The sequence below is a fragment of the Anser anser genome (assembly GCF_964211835.1).
Source record: "Anser anser genome assembly, chromosome: 8".
In the NCBI taxonomy this organism is placed as follows: domain Eukaryota; kingdom Metazoa; phylum Chordata; class Aves; order Anseriformes; family Anatidae; genus Anser; species Anser anser.
Genome location: NC_139728.1, coordinates 28,533,114 through 28,552,858, shown reverse-complemented (window position 1 = coordinate 28,552,858; position 19,745 = coordinate 28,533,114). Strand labels below are relative to the sequence as shown.

The 19,745-nt window shown below is 38.9% G+C and overlaps 1 protein-coding gene across 18 annotated transcripts in view; it reads right to left on the bottom strand.

Annotated features, from left to right (window-relative positions):
* FGGY (FGGY carbohydrate kinase domain containing) overlaps nt 1–19,745 on the bottom strand; it is a 305,857-nt gene that overhangs the window by 106,793 nt on the left and 179,319 nt on the right. For 17 of the 18 annotated variants that reach the window (XM_083847626.1, XM_083847610.1, XM_083847628.1 and 14 more), the window contains 3 exons: nt 18,829–18,940; nt 16,909–17,060; nt 8,254–8,342 (listed from right to left, as the gene is read on the bottom strand). In XM_083847626.1, coding sequence (XP_083703752.1) covers nt 8,254–8,342; nt 16,909–17,060; nt 18,829–18,940 — 353 coding nt within the window. Of the gene's footprint in view, nt 1–8,253; nt 8,343–16,908; nt 17,061–18,828; nt 18,941–19,745 lie in introns of those variants that run through there. The other variant, XM_083847624.1, reaches the window with a different exon arrangement.

Below are 19,745 nucleotides of genomic sequence, written 5' to 3'. Positions count from 1 at the left end.
TAAATAAATAAATGAATAAGTAAGGAAAAAAAAAAAGGAAGAAGAGACCTGAAAGACAAAAAGCCCTTATGTGGTTTCAGCCTTGTCTTTCCTCAGAATTTTAGGCCCTCAGACCACAACCTCCTTTAATATCCCCCCAGCTTCAGTGAAACACAGTTATGCAGTGCTGCCACCATTACTTAGCAAGTCAACAAGCTGGATCTGAAAGACTCCTAGCCATCTCTTTGCAAACGTTATTAAGGGAAGATTATTATCTGACCCTCCGAGAAGCCAGTAATTACAGTGTTCATGTGTATACTGCTTCTGCACAGGATCAACAATGAAAGGGTTGTTTAAACTCAGCTCCTTTGCCTTGATGGAAAACTTTGTGTGTACCACTCTTCAGCTCAAGTAAATGTTAATGACTATTTTGGAAAAATAAAAGACTGAAACATTTTCTGATGTACCATAGCATACTTAGGCTGCTTATGATGTAGGATGTTGCATTTTGAAACTGCAGAAGTAAGACCTGTAGTAGCAATTAATATATGAACCCCAAATTTTATTTTTAAAAAGTGCTGGCGAATGTCTTAACCATTGCACAGACGCACACACACACACACTCTCAAACTACCACACTAGGCAAGATCAGAGCTTAACAGCCAACAAAACACACATTCAATCCCTGAGCTCATTTTCCTGAAATAGAAAACTACATATGTTTCTCAAATTTCACATCAAGCCACTGCACAGCCCGAACTGCAGGGGAGACCAGAGCCAAGCCTGCCTTTGGGCTTGGGGGAGTAAGGACCTGAAAACAAGATGATTCCTCCCCTATCGCCGCACTTCTCGGCCACAATCTAAGCTTACAAACACCCCCGTTTAACAGCATTTCTAGCGGGGGTTGCTTATCAAGCAGTCTTTGCTTTGTCAAATTAAGACGCATTGCCTTGGATTAGTGAGACTCCCTGAGTTCAAAATGACTTCATGGTTGGCTCAGAGTTCACTGTCTCCGTGGCAGGGTGCCAGTAATACATCTACTACCGCGCCTGCCCCCAATCCTTTTCTATACTGACCTGGCTGACTCTTTTTTTTCCTTTTTTTTTTTTTTTAGCAGCAAAGGAACACAATAGAAAACTAAATGCTAGATGGTGTCGCAGCTAATTAAGAACCTTAACATCTTTAAAAAAAATAATTGGAGTAGTAGATATTTGAAGATGTGAATTGAGATCTCTGAAACGCGACGTCTCGATGTATGTCAAAGCTGCTGCAGAGGGACAATGCAGGTTTTCTTCGCTGTGCAGATACAGTTAGACACTATGAAGGGCTCCTGTTCTTGTGGAAAACACATTAAGTTTCTCTTGCTAATATTTTGTAAAGGGCATTTGTACAACAACAATAGCTAAAGCTTCCTGTTTGCCTGTATGCTTCCTGGCTAACATTAACGAGACCTGCTAACAATTTTCGTATTTAGCACACAGAGCTCTTTCAGACGACTCTGACCCAAGGACATGCCGTTTTTAAATTAATCATTAAAAAGAAAATATCTAGCAGTAATGGCTCACATTGCACCTGCCCTTCACATTCCTGATCATTTTTGCAGCTACACACTTCCTATTTTCTTACACTGCATCAGTCTGTGTGTCACCAGTCTCCAAAGAACATGTTTTGAATTTATTAAAAGCTTGATAGAAGTGGAATTCTCTCTTGTTTGGCAAAGATACCGTCGCAGGGACACTTGCTATTGGCTTCAGGACAGGAAATTCATGGTACTTTGTTTGTCCAATCCACAAAAACACCATCCCTCCCCTCCCTACCAGCCCTTCAAGATAATTCTCCCTTCTCCAGAGATTTCTCCAAACAAGTCTGCAAGTCTGAAGGCTTGGGTTTCATAAACAGGACATAAAACCCGAGTGCAAGTCAGGATACTGTCACCGTCACATGGACCGCAGTGCTGATCAGGAAACATTCCCTAGCCCCTCTCTTTCCAGAGAGAAGCCTAATTTTTAGACTGGGCATCTTCTGAAGTTGGTACGAAATATAAACAAGAAGTCAAACACCAGAATCCCAGCCAAAGGGTATACATTAGTCACGGCCCAGCTAGGAAGGAAGGGAAGGGCGGCTGGCCCCAGGAATATGGTGTCTGCGCTGCTCCAGTTACCACAGCTCAATAATCAGGATTGCTCAATCCCTTAAAAAGACACAAGCGTCCTTCAGATAATCATTTAACTTACATTAGCTTGTTTCTTCTACACACCTCTAAATATAAGCTCCTCTTCCGAATTCTCTCTCCTTTTGAAGTTCCTAGCCCATCTGGATAAAATGCTTGCTGGGGACTCCACTAATCACAGCGACAAAATCGCTGTGGAAGGAAAAGTGATAAAACAAGGGGAAAAGAAGCAACCTCATAACAGTATATGTATGCATCAGTTTAACAGATGAAAAACAAACATATGAATGAGTAAGAATCAAATCCTCAAAGGTATACAGTTGCCTAAACACCTGCAAAAATTCACTTCTACAAATCACAGAGGTGACATGACAAAGCAGACTCGAATCTGGGTTCCTGGATTCAAAAGCACCTTCCTAGCTTTAATGTTTTATCACAAGCTCCCAGCACTGCAGTTCAGCAATGGACCATATTCTCCTCCTATTTATCCCAGCACACTCTGCATCAATCCCACTAACATCACGAGTTCTCTGGATTTAAATCAGTACAACAGAGCCATCCTTAGCCCTAACAATAAGCAAGTGGGAAGAGGTTATAAATAAACCTTTAGGACTTAATCACTGCTTAATGTAAAGAGTCAGCTATTTAAATGTACATGAACCAAGACACCAGCCTCCTTCTCGTAAATGAAGGAGAAGGAAAAAAAATGTCATGGTATTTTCCTACTGAAAAAATATTGTATATTAAAAAGATACCCCCCCCTCCATTACACACATAAATAGCCTATAACTAGTTATGTGGTTCATCTATTTTTGATTTTTTTTTTTAAGAACTACAGCCATTTGTGTTTAAGTTTACAGCCTTCAATTACTATAACAATATGAACTTCTTTCCTATAAAACTGATTTTCTCTGAAGAAACTCATGACTCTGAGATCTATGTTGGATGTAGATAATTTACAAAAGATTTCCCAACAAAACATCTCTGTTATATCATTTTCCCTGGAGTGAAGGCTAGCAGTTGAAGACTGACTGGACAAATATTTCCACAGGAGAATCATTTGGGTCAATACCCATACATGAGATGAAGTCTCTACTAGTTAATAAATTACCTTCCCCAACTATTAACATGTTTGGAGTGTAAGCACATTAATAAAATTCTTTTGCATAAATATTCAGCTTGTTCCTACTTTTTTCTGCAACTTTGGGAGTTTCCTTAAAAGAGTTCTAAGTGTTTGACTTCTTCACTCATTCTGGCACTTCTCATTTGCGAACTATTTGCCAACATTTTCTTTAATTTTATTTTTCTTACTGAATTGTTCCTCCTCATCCAGTGGCTTATTGCACATTGGATACTCTCCGCTTCAGTTACCGTCAAGCCTGACATTCTTACCTGTGCTTCCAAAACCTTCCCCACTCTCTTTGATTACAGCTCATCTTGAACCACGTAAATCCAGTAAGGACTACCTAGTTTTCCAGGGAGCGAGTTGCTTGTGACTGGAAGTGTCCTCAAGCAGAATGCTGGACCTCAATGCACATAACCTTTGAGCAATTTGTGTGGGAATTCTACCTGTGGCAACAGCTTAGCCATAGTCTTGTCCACAGAGTAATCCTTCATGAGACTTCAGAAATACAGCAAAATTGTAGAAGTGCATCTCTGATACAAATCCTCCATCCACAACGCAGTAACTTCTAACTAAACCAGGTATGTATTTAGATTTTATTAAGATAGCTTCATCCAAAATACCATATAAAGGAAAAGTTATCAGAGGTTATAGACGGTGGGTGGAAGATAGCAGTGAGTCACACTCACCATGAGTAAAAGTGCTGAGCCTCTGAAAAGCACTGCTAACATGTCTGTGAAAAACCAGCTCTCTTCCTCTCCCCAGCAGCACTTGTGCAGTAAGACAACTGAGTACTCAAGTGGCCAAACCAACGCTCATTGCTGCAGCCCTGGGGGGGCAGGAAATGTTCCAAAGGTTAACTAAAGAGACGTCGGTAACACTTCCTAATGCAGAACAGCATCTGGATCATTCAGAACAACCGCACGGTATTTCACCAACCCAAAGGAGCAATAATATAAAATGAGTATTATAATAGGGAATATTGCAGGTGATCTTTTAAGACCAATGGGAATCATCAATTTGGAACTCATCTTTTGCAGCTCATGTGTTGATGCTGTTCACTGAGACATACAGCAATTTCAAGGGGAGTAGGTAAAAATCTGACTATATTTGAGTCCCTATCTTTCAGGTAAAAAGCATTTAGTGCTTACTATATATCCGCTGGAAAAAAAATTCCCTTGGCAACAAGGCAGTTCAAGCCAGCACAATCATCTGAAAGTGAAAGACAAACGATTTCATACTCCGAAATACTTATCAAGAACTGTCTTCAAATACTTCAAATCCTGATCACACACTACTTGGAGCACTGAGCAATCTCAGTGAAGCCAAACAGGCTACACATAGTTTTTAAATGTTAAAAACATACAAGATGTTTTGAACGGACACTTCAAAATGTAAAGAAGCAAGAGTAATAGTTTCGATGCATGCAGAAGTCTCCTACATAAGTGCACCTGCAACTGCTTTGATTCTAGTAGAATACCCACCACCAAAACAGATTAAAAAACTATGTATCTTTTACCAGGGCCATGTAATGTGTGATTCACAATGACTAACACTGTGCCTTGCCCTGTGAATAGGCTCCTTTGTGCTCAAGGGGAGAAAAGGTGGTAAGAATCTTACACTTGTTAATTCCCACTTCCACAGAATTATGAACATATGCAGGATGAATTACTTCACTTCACCAAACTACACGGAAATTCTCAAGAAACAGGTGTGCGCAAGGGAGAGCAGAGGATGGAAAAAAAGTAGGTTTAATTTCAACAAAACATTTCTTGTCCTTATTTTCCTACTTCTTCACCTTTGTTACCATATAAGACATTCCACTAGAGCCAAAACAATCATCTTAATGTGGGGGAGCACACATTAAAGCAGCAAAGGAGGATGTGCAAGGAACTATTTTATCCGAAATAGAAAAAGGTTGAACCAAAGGGGGAGATGAAAAACAAAACCAAACACACACGCGCCACTTTCTCCAGAAAGTCTTTTCCCTACATTCCTCTCTCCCTTACAACATTCATCAGTACTGTCAAAAACTTCTGGAATAATCAAAATGGCATTTCCAAGGGAACAGACTCACCACTAATAATTCACTCATTTCTAATTTGGAGTACAACCTTCTGCAGTATTTTTTTTTTCTTTGAGAAGAGATTCTCTGCCTCACCTCCAGAAAGCTACAGCTAAGAACACGGAGCCAAAGCGAGGTGGGACCAAGGAGCTGGAGTTACCCGCGAGCCCTCCCTTCCACATCTACTTTCAGAGCAACAGCACCTGGGCTTCACTGAGGTCTGAATGCCAGGGGACAGTGCAAGCCACAACTGCTGGACCACATTAAGTGCACAACACTATTTTTATTTCCCTCATCCTTCTCTTCCCTCCCCCAAAACTCACAAATTAACGCTGTCCCTGAATTGAAGGGATCCATAAGGGACAGTGGACAATAACTCTGTTACCATGCTCTAAGCTCCCATGTACCCCTTCCTAACTTCCTTGTAAAGCCTCCTGCCATACATTTTGGTTGCATACAAAAGCTACCGAGGAGGCTGAAAATTTTCATCCCAGGAATTCAGACTGTACCCCTGTACAGGTTAAACCAGCACTAGAGAATACAGTCTTTAGTTCGTAAGATCTGTTTGCTCCACCCCAAGTTCCCAGGAGGAATTAGGGTCCTGCAGTGCTGGGCATTGACAACATACCCGAGAAAACCCCTGCTCCTCCCCAGAGACCTCACAGAAATTACAGCCACTGACAGGTACATGCAGCAAACAGATGACAAATATTACACTGGAATAGCAACCACCAGGCATGGCACACCGACTGTGTAATTCTAGCAAGAGTTTTGCAAAAACCACAGCAGGTGGGAATTTTCAGGAATGTGTAAAAGGAAGATGATAAACAGCTTCACTGTCCTGAGCACAGTTATCCTCTTCTCCATCCAGATTCCCCAGTGCTGCAGCATCCGTTGCTAGCAGCGATCCCTTACTTCTGCAATTCAGATAGCTGCCCCGCCAGCATAACTCCTGTACTTCGATATAACCATTCATTTCCCAACAGCTAAAGAATTAGCTGTAATAACAGCTACATCTTTAAGGCTGCAGGAAGGCACTGCTGTTCTTTTCCATCAGCTCTCACACTAGGTTGGAGATTAAGAGAGATGGAGAGAGAAAGAGAGAACAGAGAGGGGGATTTCTTTTACACATTACAGCTGCCACCGTTAAACCCAGGATGGACAGAGCATGCCATGGGGCAGGGAGGGCTCTGGGAAGAGCAAGAACTCTGTTCATCAGTGCTAGGGATCCCTCTGCTCAAGCAAGACATGAATTCTCTTTCAAGTACATCACCATTTCCTCTGAAACTACCTCGCTTCCTTTAACAACACATTCCAAATGACATTTGACTGCAAGTTCACATGGACTGTACGCTATTTTGGCTTCTTTGGCCATCAGCACAGGGTGATCATTTATTGATTTACCCACACATTTCATCCCATCTATTAACATCCATCTGGCCACAAGGCCAAACTGAAACTGTGTTTGGAACAGTGTTCTAACCAGTGTCCTAGCCAGGTGTAATACAACGGCTCTCCTACCACATGTTGGAGAAGATAAAGATGTTTCCACCATGTTCTGCTAAACAGAACTATTACAAGACAAATTGCAAAACTCCGTAACCACATACAAGTTGTATTTAGGCATACCTATTTGCCGGGCCATCACATCCCCCCAGCTACCTCAAAAAGGCTCTCTTTAGGACAGGAAACTTGTTTTCTCCCACACAACTGTGCCAAAATTTGAGAAGCACTTGATCTGTAGCACCCTTAAACTGTTTATAGAAAAAAGGCAGTTGCCTTTCTCCACCTAGTCCCCTGAGCACAGGGTGCTAGTTCTAAATCAAAGTCTCGAGTGTTTTCACAATACAGAGGCCCCGCATGGCACATCTTCTGGGAGCCTGGGATTTAACCTCCTGAAATTAGAGTTGGGTCAGGTGAGAAGTCAGCCTAGATTGCAAGATCTTTGGGGTGAGATTTGTTCCCTTGTTACACAGTTCACAGCCACACGGCATAGGAATCTGACTAAACTTGAGATACTATCTTCCAGCTGAAAGCTACTAAGAGTTTACAAAAAACATTTTTTTTAATATAAGTTAAACTTGCACTTTCATGCTATATAATGCAAAACATTTACCAATAGGTGCCTATTATGGAGACTGACTAGGGAGAAAGAAAGCACTCAAACAAAAAGAACTGTGTCTGATGTGCAGGCATCTTCCACTTCTGGAGACTAAAGCTAGCCTGTAACCAGTTGTCATTTTAGACTAGTTTTCGCACAGTTACAACTCCACAAAGTGCAGTGGAAATATCTGTGAACTGCACAGAGCTGGGTGTGGAATTGGGCCATAAGACTTGTTTTATTTTTTTTTTAACCAATTAACACTGTACCTCACTTTTCACATGGATTTGTTCATCTGCAAATGCATCACTTGTACTGAAGTCACTTTAATCAAGACTTTAAAGGGCTTCTCTCAAAAGGTACTGATAAATTGCTCAGCAAGCGCTCTAGGGAGCAATAGAGCTGCCATGTTTTACACTGAAGCAACCATTTTTAGAAAGATTTTACCAGACGCCCACCATACAGCAAAGTACTTTGTTTCAGTTCTTAGAAAGTCAATAAATTTGTCAACAAAAACAGATTTCAAAGCATATTTCACAGTAACTACAGCAATCATATTTATGTTCCAAAATGGGGTACAAGACCAATTAACCAACAGTTGTAGCAACATACTCTATCTGTGAATTACACTGCTCACAGGAACAACTGTGTTCAGTAATGTACAATGGAAGCAGGAGATGGGTTCAAGATGTTTTGGAGCAGGCAATTACAGACAGATGTATGTAAGAGCATGTCCAGTCAAAATGAATTAAAGCAGAAACATAGATAAGAAAATAGACTAAGAAGACCAAATCATAATGTTATAATTAACATACCTTGCAGTAACACCTGTGGCTTTCCAAGATAGGAAATCTGGAAGATCAAAGAAGTAGCCTGCCTTCTCCCAGCATGATTCTTGCAAGTTCTAACAAAAAAATAAATAAAAAAAATAGAAACATAGATATTAGAGACCAGACATGATCACGTCCTTATTTTAACAAAATTAATAAACCTGCCAGTTGTGTAAAAATGACAATCTTCCCAAATCCAGTATTCTGATCTCTCTCTAGATTCCCACTCTACTCACTTTGCAGCAATTTACTGCCTGAAGAACTGAGTCCTTCCCCCACCAGGGACTGATCATAAGAAAAAGAGTTTCCCAAGAAGACTTCATGGAGGCACATGTTTCAGATCAATAACGCGGGCTCTTTCAGTTCCCAGTCAGCTGCTTAATGTCAGAGCAGTCTCAAAATCACAAAAAACACGAATACCTCTGTAAGCACCAGAACAAACCTTTCTAGTCTATCTGGCCAGTCGATCAAAGCTTGCAAGGACCTGTAAGCTTCCAGTGAAGCTGGTTTTCCCCACAGCTGGGACGTTCAGGAGCTCTCAACTGAATGGATGAACCGGTAACAATCAGCTTCAACGCCACACTACAACCTTACAGTTGCCATCAAAGTATACAGATAAATTCACACTAACAACTACCAAAAGTGTGCAAACTCTGCCTCTCTGTAAAATTTGGTTGAAATGAGTACCAAAATACAAAGCAGCATGAATGCCTAGGATCCCAGTTGAGAAGAGGTCCAATGCTATTTCTCCAGCTGAGGGAGTAGGTGAAGATGATTGCAGACGATGATTAGGGGAATTATACCCATAAGCTCCCAATAGCCACACGACATTTGCAAGCTCCTAAAGAACTTCTTCTACCAAGAGAGATCATCTACACAGAGTTTGGTGCTGGTATCAAGAGGATGATCAATGGCAAGGAAGTTCCCCTAAGAGTAACGTCCCGTGGCAGTGCAGCTTTGCCCTGTCCTGCACCACCACAGTAGCACCCAGTGACCACCACTGACCTCAGTGTATTGAGATAACTAGGAAATACCAAAACAAACCAAAGACAGTGCTGCCAGCCACAGGGTTGACGAATCAGACTTCCACGGAAAGAGAAGATTGCTTTAAAAAATCTCCACTGCCTTTTTAAATAACTGAAACAGTGACTAGTTGGCTCACTAAGACCACCACATCCTAGCTGGGGTCTTTTGGGCATGGAGCCCTGCCAGTTTCAGCAAAAACACAATTCAGGTCAACAGTTGCATCTAGCAAGTTACAGCAGAGCTAGAGGGGTACTTCAGAAATGCGTAAGACGGAAAATTACGTGGGTCTTCATCTCTACACAAGAAATCTGAGGGATGATTTATTTGCCTTATTGTCTTTTAGCTTTCAGGTCCTACTGTTTTCATCTACTCTCCATCAGTTCAGGACAAAACTCTTGCACAAGATTGCAGACGAAGAGCATTTTTTTAAAAAGTGAAAGTATTAAACACTAAGAGTCTCAATAGCACAAGCTTTTGAGCTACAAAACAAAAACCAAGCAACCCTGTAAGAATCTGTGGTACACAGTTGGATAGGAGGCTAAACTATTTTAGCAAAGTTTCTAATAGCTTTGTTATTATGATTTTAATTTCAAGGCTTTTTTTTTCCAAATTATTCAATAAATTGTCAATAAGTAGCAATGAAAAATTAAATTATTTGCATTATGAAAGCTGCCATCCATTTTCTGTAGTGAAAGTGAAGGTACATGATGAATTAAAATAAAAGGTAATTCAATTTTAAGAAATACAATTTGCTTTTAACTTAACTCAGATGCTAAGCTATTTCAAACCAAAATCTTATAAGTTCCAGAAAGTTACTAAAATTGAATCTATGAATTCCAAAAACCAAATTGCAACTGGGTAGGTACAAAAAAGCAAAATTTTGTTTTGTTTTGGATCATGAAAAGAATCCATCTTCTTTGAGTTTAGCTCTTCAAAAGCTTCTCTAATTTACTGGCTTCTTACTGAATTCAAAAAATAATGAATGATCCAGTTGCAAACTTTTAACAAAAAACATACAAGCATTGGATGCCTGTTCCAAATCACTTGGGTTTAGCTTATCTGCCAGATGTGTGTTGCTGCTGCTCACATCAAAATTTGACTTTTTACGTGAATGCACAGGTGCTCCCAAGTTTAATACGCAGGTCATTAAGCCTCTTTTGATCATATAAACCATTATGTATTGGTAAATAGTCTTTAAGTAACAACAGAAGTAGATTGGCCTTTAATGTTAATCATAAAAGAAAACAGATTAAGAATAACTGTCCACTTCAAGCAAATCTGTTTTATCAAAGATGTTCCCTGGATCTTTATTCTACTGCTTCAGGAATTCCCAAAAGCCACATGTTAGTGACACTGAAGTATTTTGTTTCATGAACATCCAAATGATTCATTCTTTGCCATCTCGATGCTTTGTCATCACTAATTAGCACAGACAAAAAAAAAATGGCATGTCCTGATGCTTTTTCCAAACAAACTGAAAAGTCTCCACGTTTTCGACACTCACTGAAGTTAATTCTAATTTATTTTCACTCACAGTCAGAAATTTGTGACCACATTAAAAGCACTGTGGAAAAGATCCAGGAACGTTCCCAGTGCTGTATTCATATCCTGCGACTCACCCTCCAAACTCACTTGTAAAGAAACTAATTCAATCCTTCTATTTTTGAGAGGTTCTCATGGATTCCTCTTTCTTCACTGCCATATTTAAAACAATAAAAATGAACAAACAAACTAAAAACCTACACCTCTAAACAATAACTTTTTGAAATCCTCATAGATCATCTTGAATATCTGTGGGCAGTGAGTTCAAGAATTACAAAGTACAGTGTCTGTTAATATTCCTAAACAAGAAGGATAAAAGCAGAGTGAGGGACTGGCAAAACTGCTATGTAGGGCAGGAAAGGTCTTCACTGTCCATTCCTTGACAAAAGTCCAAAGATCACCACGAAGCCATACTGCACAATTTTGTGTTGTGTTACATGTATTTGTTCACTTCTTCACTGGACTGAAAATACATACACAAGCAGAACTTCACATGAGCTCCAGTATCGAGCAGTTTTTTGGAGATACCTACAGGAACGTTGTGCTTAAGAATAAAGAAAGGAACTTTCACATTTTCATTTGCCTGGTTTGTTGAGGTAGTCTATTTCTGATTTCTACCGTTACAGGGTACTTTATTTTCTTGTAAAAAGAAGTAATCTTCAGATATCTAATGTCAGTGAAAAAGCTTTTTCCCCCCCACCAGAAGTAAAATGCATATATAAACACCGAAGCTCTGCAGACTTTCATTATTGCTAATACAGATTAATATGAATCAAAAGAACTTAGATGTTATTACAGACAGCCTTTGCATCTGAACCCTGTTGACCACAGGAATAACTCAAGATGGGCTAGCAGCAAAACAGGATTTAGCACAGGGTATTGGTCTGTATTTCATGGTTACTTGTAAGTCAAAACCCACAAATTCAAAAATCATCCCTAACTGGTGTGTTAGAAACCTAGATTAAAAGGAGGGGGACAAGAAAAAAAAGAAGAGGTTTTTACAGTTAGTGTAAAAAAGAAAGCTGGCATGAGCATTCCAGATCCATATCAGGTCAAGATCTAAGTCATCTGAAAAATCAGAGAAGAAAACATTCACTGAAGAACAGCCTGCTTTTACCAATTCAACCCAAAATTTGAAACGAAATCTCCCAGGCAATCTGTAACAGTAAGCTATGTAGTGTGTCAGTCTCTCTTCTTCTCAGTTACAGAAAACAAACATGCATTGTGTCAAGGAAGAAAAAGAACGACTGAAGACAATGCACACACTCATGAGGATATAAGAAACTGATGTCCCACACCCTACTCCAATTCAGACAAAGCAAGAACTTGGGGCTTGGATCTCCCACACTTCAGATCAGATGCCAAATCACGCCACAGAGCTACTCTGATACCCAAGATAAGCTCTAGGCAGAAATGCCATCCTTGCCAGAGCCAAGGCAAACTGATCAGTTTGGCAACTACCAGTTGCACTCAAAGTAATTGGTAAAAAAAAATAACTAACTGAATTATCAGATTCATTTTAAGGCTGGAAGTGTGTCTTGGGGGTGTGAGGCCACCTTGGAAAGTAACCTGTTGGGTGTATGGCTGGGTGACAGACACTCAGAGGTGCCAGTGTTTCAAACCTTCCAGCTGTTAACCCTTTTTTTTTTTTTTTTTAAGTGTTACTCCTACTTGATTAGCAACTGCAACTAAAAGCCAAACTCAACAGTCCAAAGTACAACCTATGCAACCATGGCTAAATTACGGATTTTGATAACAAAAAGCTGTTAAAGCATTTATAAACAAACCTTATCGAGTTCAGTTCCAAACCCAGCAGCTTGGATCCATTCTCACGGAACATGGAGTTTGAGAGGTTTTTAAATGGTAAAATCTTACAAGTAGCATTGAACAACAACAACAACAAAAAACAGCTGCAAAAGGCAGCAAGGGAAAATAAGTGCGTGAATGTTGCTGCCAAGCTAATGCCAGTACATCAGCTATTTTTCCTCTCATTCCTAGCCCTGGAAAGAGATGTTTTAATTGTTTCTGCAAATTATCCCATTGGCTGTTAAGTTGTGGGTAAGCAGAAAAAAAGAAAAAAAAGAAAAAAAAAGAGAACAATAATGCATAAAAAGGCATATGTAACTGAAGATGTTAAAGATGTTAACCAGCAACATACAGAATGATCACTGAACAATGTGCCAGAAAAAAATATGAAGAAAATAACTAGAGAACTATCAATTTTAATGATTAATTGCAAAGGAATTATATGCCAGACTGACTTTTTTTTTTTTTTTTTCTAAAGGGAGGCTCTTCTTTGCTCTTACTCACCACAGTTAAAAATGAGGTGTGAAAGCACACTGTAAGAAGACTACATTTCATCAGGGGAGTACCAAGCAAATACCTATTCCCAGTTCAGCATCCCCCACCCATTTGGAATATGGTACAGCACCTCTGATTTAATGGGACAAATATTTTTTAGAAATGGTTGATCTGTAATATCATTAGTATGATGAAAATGTAACAAGCATCCTCCTGTTTTGGCACAGGCCGCAGTAAAACTTCCAGCCAGAAATTAGTAAACAAGATTCTTTCTTTGCTACCTCTGGGAAAAAATGCTAACAAGCTAATTCTAGAGCTGAAGAAATAACCACCACAGCTTTTACGTTGCTCTGTTTTAGTTATGTCCTCACTGCTGTACTGTTGGTTTGCCACACCAAAGACAAAAAACACTGTATAGCCACATATGCACTGACATGCATCTGCAGCAAAACAATCTCCAAGTTAAGGAGATGTACCTACGTGTTCAGTTCATAGCACAAATTTACCCACCAGAACTGTCTGTGCTCTCATTCCATCAGTGAACATGCAATTTTTCTAGCCAAAGTCAATAAAACAGAACAAGTGGCTTAAAAAAAGCTGCAAAAAAAATGTACCTGCAACTACAGAGGGGCAAAAAAGAAAAAAAACAACACTATTGGCAATAGTATTTTACAAGATCATTCTAAACAATGAAGAAATTCAAGGAAATCATTGTTAGAAGAGAGAATTTAATTGGTTATTTTGAAAGACCCAGTAACTAAGGGCTATGTTATTTTTCATTGAAGTTTACATTCAAACTTATCTTATTGACTTCAGGAAGACTTTGTCAGAATTATCTTTCCGCTGGTTTCTAAATATTTGTGAAAAGATAATGACTGTTTTTTTCAGTTTCATCTACAGCTGACGTTCTTAATTCAGCTGACCACATTCCATACTGAAATGTGACTGTATCCACACAAATTAGGTTTTAGAAGGTCATATATTCGTTTTGGTTTATATTTCAGATTTAACACTGGACCCTATCACCACACATGGTCCACACGGGCAAAGAAATAAAATGTTCTTTCTAAGTAGGCCACAGATATGCACACTCCAACAAGATGGTCCCATCCCATAGGCTATACAGTAGCTGCATTCAGTAGATCAATTTACTACAAAGAGCTGTCACCTACAAACAAACTTAACAAGCAGTGGTGGCTTTGTCATATGAATACCTATCTGCAACCACAAACAACAAGACCATCCAAGTAATTTCATGTAGACTAGCCAGTAGGTGCCACAGGGTAAAATGATTCAGCAGTAATGAACTGAATGTAAGCAAAGACAATTCAAACAAAAGATCTCAAAGACATATAGGCATTTTGGTTTCTTAATGTGAAATCAAAATGGAATAGAGTGAAAGAGTTGGATGACCAGAACATGCTCTGAAGCCTCTACTTTCTAGTTTTTATTTTCTGTACAGTGGAAATGTAAAAAGATTAAAAGAAGTATACAAGATAAAATATTATATGGAAAGTCAAAAAGGAGCTGATGAGAATAACTTGTGATTTGGAAGAAAAACTGCAATATCCCTCCACAAAAAAATACAAGTCATGTATAACAGGAAAGTCATAAGAGACAATGACCAGCATCTACTTCTCGTACAATGAAATCAGCTCCTTCCTCACGGTGAGTGAGGTCATCTTCAACTTCAATTCTAGTAAGAAAAAGATGACAGAAATGGAAAAGCACAGTTAGGTCACCTTAGCCCTCTCCCTCTTCTCTTCCCTCTTCATTACCTCCAATAATTCAGAGTAAATTTGATAAGTTGTATTCTTTAGTAATACCTATAATTGTTTAAATGAAAATTCTTCAAGTAATGGAAATTCAATTTCCAGAAACATGATGGCTACCAAAGGGACAAAGGTCTTACAAAGCTTCAGAATACACCTCAGTTTAGTCAACATAAGCACTCCTTTCACTAGACTGAGTAAAAATCTTTTGCTATATCACTTAAGTAAATTGTCTTCGGAAGTTCCCGAAGTCAGTTTTGATTATGGCCAGTCACATTAGAATACGCCCAATCCATTCTTGCATTCAGAAACGTATAAAGAATGAAAGGAAAAAAAAATCACAATGGTCTATGGTCTCCTGACATCTTGGCTTGCAGTTCTGGCTCCCTCTTCTCTAAGTCTACTGTGGAAAAAAAAAATCAGTACAGAGAAGGGAGATGAGCATGATCAGAGGCATGTAAGCATCTCGCATGAAGACAAATGAAATAGGTGAGTATAATGTGTTCCAGGCTGGAAAAGAAGGGATGGTACAGGGTAAGATCCAAATGGGGTCTATAAAATCATGAATAGCATGGAGAAGTTGTCTGGGGAATGATATTGTCTCATACAGTTCAGTAATTAAAAGACACAGGGAATTTTAGGAGCTTGTTTCAGAATAAGAGATACCTGTTCACACAAAGTACAGGTAAACAGTGTAACTCATTACCACAGGACATGGTAGCTACCGGAAGTGCCTGATGGTTCCTCCCTTTATACTACTGCAGTTATGTCAGAGGGCTTTGAGGCCACTGCCTTACAACTCTGGGTGACCACATCGTGAGACCCCACAACCTGGCCTTCTTAAGTAAGGCACTCACCTGATCTGTCAGCTACTAACATTCCTGACCTTTTGATATGAAAATGTTTCAAACACAATGGCTTCATTTAAGTTTTTTATTATTTCACTATTTACTATTTACAAAATAACTTACATATGATACTCATACCTCAGGAAGCAGAGTACTGGTAGGTTGATATTAGTATTTCTGTGTAGCTTTTACAAACAGCATTTATTATCCTTTGTTACCGTTAATCTGCCAGTACCTGCTTCTACCAATTAACTCCTTCGATTTTTCCCAGCCTGCACCTTATAATATACTGTTTGGTGTGTTACTGTCTGACATTTGTAAGGACAAGAGACTTCAGCTGCTTGAAACTGTCAGAAAGTAATTCACATTTGGGCTTTGTTGAAATGACAGCCAGCATTGAGACCAAATGTAAAAGCCAGACTGGACGAGGTTATGAAAAATTCAAGTGGCAAGCATTTTTCCTTTTATCTGACAGTTATTATTAAAAAGCTGTATGTCATCCTGTAACACACAAAATTTAAACATGAGACGGAAGCAGAGTTCTACATTATGAACAGAGTGCCTTCCTTCTACAGATGATCTACTTCCTACAGACACTACTGAACTAAATTGTTCAGCCCATTTTTTGGAAGGTTGACGGAGCTCTAACTGAACCATTTCTATACCATTTCTATCCCAGCAGCCAAAGACATCACACAGCCCCTCACTGACGGATGCATTGCCTCAAAGGCAGGACATCTGGCAAGGATACCCAGTGTTGAGACAGCGCTGTATACACATTGCAATAAATCCATCCCAGAAGCAGAACCTACACTCTTGTAAGCACGTCCAGCTACACTGTTTGAAGCAGAAAGAACAGTGTATCACCTGCACCTAAATTCCTATGTATACCTGACCTTAAAATTATGTAAGGCATATGAAATGTTTCAGTGGGGAAAAAACAAATCTGAATAAGATTAAAGATATTTCTAAATAACTGAGAGAAAAAAAAAAAAGAATCTCAAAGCACTGGAGATGTTACTGGCCTTACTTTGCACACGTTTGGGTTCACCACTAAGGTTGAAGAATTTTGTTTATGAATCTCATTCTCAGAAGTCAACAAAGAATATTAATTATTACTAAAAATACATCACAATCTTAGAGGTACTCACTTCCTTTATCCACAACAATTTAGGTGGCTGCATTTCCACAGACATCACTCCCCCGACATAGCTCAAAACCCTGTGTTGCGTTGCATTGATGCGGTCTACTTGACTGACTGCACGATGGTCCATCCACATAATAACATTCCTAGAGTTTTGTCCTTTAAAATAAAATAAAATAGAGATTGTTTTAGGGCTGGTATAACTCCACCTAAGTACTATAAGTTACTAGACTTTATGCTACTTCACTTCTCCATAGAAAACTCAAATACTGCTTGCTTAAATAATTGACAGTAGATGCCTAGAGACAAAACTCTGGCCAATTTTAAGACATGCTGAGCATGGAGAATGCTGGGTGAAACCAGTCAGGCTTGTGAGCACCCAAGAACTTAGAAAAGCCATGCTCTTGTAGAGTGTGTTTCATCCAAAGAACCCACATTTCTTGACAGAGTGCACATATATTTAAAAGCATAAAGAAGCATTCTGTGACTGAGAATTAAAAATATGACAAAATCTGACCAATTAAATTATAAATTGAAATTAACCAGTCAGCTTGAGTAACAAGGATTCTTTTTCCTCCTCTATTGTTATGAGAAAACTACCCTAAACCCTTTCAGAAATACTTTCATGGGGGTAATTTGCTGCAATAATTTTATTTTGGATGTGAAAAGCAAAAGCATTTGGCAAGTCTGTGTCACACATAGGAACAAGAAGCAAGAAACATTTTATTTAAATTAACCTGCAAAGGCCATGCTAGACAGGTGGAACAGTAATCCAAGTGACACTTCACATTACTCTCATGCTGAGCACACTGCACACTCAACTTCATGACACAGCCACTCATGCATATTTCATCTTGAAAACATACTCCAAGACAAGCCAGCTCTACGAGGCACACCAATATTCCTAACATGGATTCAAATCCAACTTAGATCTGCGAGACTGCCTGAAATCAGACCAGTGCACGCTCAGTGTGACAGTATTCTGTCCACTCCTGTCTTTTTATTTAACAACAACATTGTGTGAAGTCAAAGTTCTCGTCTTGTGTATCAGAGAATAAAAAACAAGAACTGAATTTGACTCAACAGACCAAAATAGCCCCAGACATCATTACACATTGAACAGATTGTCAAAAACTCTCAAACAGAAAAATAAATAATCTTGCTTAAATTTAGCAAAGGACATTTCGGGGGCAATGCTGGCTTTTTCTTTCTTTTTTGTTTTTTTGATTGCTTTTTTTGAGAAAGATAGGAGGAGATGACAAATACATCTGAGATAGAAAGTGAACATCAACAGAACTGTGATTATGGCTATGTATGTACTGATTTAGCACACACCTTATCTTAAACAGGATTCTGTAAAAAACAAACAAACAAACAAACAGATTTTTCTTAAGTCTTTCAAAATATCTACTTAAAAAATTAATAAACAAATATTTATTTTAGAAAAAGATACCAGACTATTTCTGAGGTTTAGCACTGTTCTAGACAAAGACGGAACACCAGTGTAATAAAATATGCAAGCTGAATCTCTTGCCTGCAACTCCATGACAGAATAAGCAGTTAGACTATACGAACGCTGCATTTTTAGCATTCCTTTAGCCAGTGTGGATGGGCATTTACACACACAATAAAAGCCATGATTAGTAAAGTCTGAAGGGGAACAAACTTGTAGAAAATAAAAAAGAGCAGAGATTTCTGAGCCAACACGAATGAATTCAATCTTAGGATGCCAAACATTTAGCTAAATAAAAAGTAATTCTCATCTCAAATTTAATTTTGCAGTAGAATTAAAGTAGTAAAAACAGAAAAAAGTCATTTAACAGAAAAGACATTCTGCCTTCAAGATTCAACCCCGTAACCCTGTATTTGGATGAAACTAAGTTCAATTGCGCTGCTGCTAACACCAACTTCTGTGCTGGAGTCCTACCTTCAGAGTTGACTGCCAAAGGTTGGAACTGCTTATCCACAACAACAAGGGAACATGTAGCATCAAAACCAACCCCTCGAATCCGGCTGGCATCTATGCCACAGACGACTTTCTGCAAATACATAAAACACACTTAAATACAAATATATCCATCCATATACATGAGTGAACCAATGACCACTGAAAGCGAGTTGAAATTTAAATTACAAGCTCAAACTCCAAAAATTTAGAGATTCAGTATTATTTAACCATCTCAGTCTTAATGATAATCAAAATCCAACAAATTGCCAAAAATACTTGGTTTTCAAAACTGTATTCAAAGCTCCATTAAAAGCTCTTCAGTAGCTTTTAACTCTTACTAGCCACAGCCCTGGATGAAAGCAGGAAGCACAACAATATCAGAAAATAAAACTAGTAGAAAAATAGTAATGCTAATTTTATCTCTTTTCTACAAGCTTTGAGTTAAGCTGCATGAGAAACCTGGACAGAGGGTTAGGGCCAAGTGTTTCCATCAGTTACTTCACTCAGTTACCACCTGTGAAGTGAATCATCTAGAACTGCTCTGGTAATACCGTGCCACAGCTTTTGGCCTTAAAATGGTGAAGGGTTCCAAAAATAAATTTCTGTCAAGTTGGTTAAAACCTGTAGCAGTAATAATACCCCTGTAATGCACTCCTTTTCAAAAACTGCTATTAAGATTTTGGATAGCATTCTTTTTGCAAAATATTTCCCAAAAAATCACTACCCCAAAAGATCTGAACTTCACAGCTTCCAGCAGCACTGGGAAAAAAAGAAAGTCCAACACCCAAATGGAGCAAGTGCCAAGTGGGGTTGCAAGACACCTAAAATGTAACACAGTAATAAATTGCCACTTCTCAGCAACAATAAAAATATCATTATCTTAATTAGTACTATAA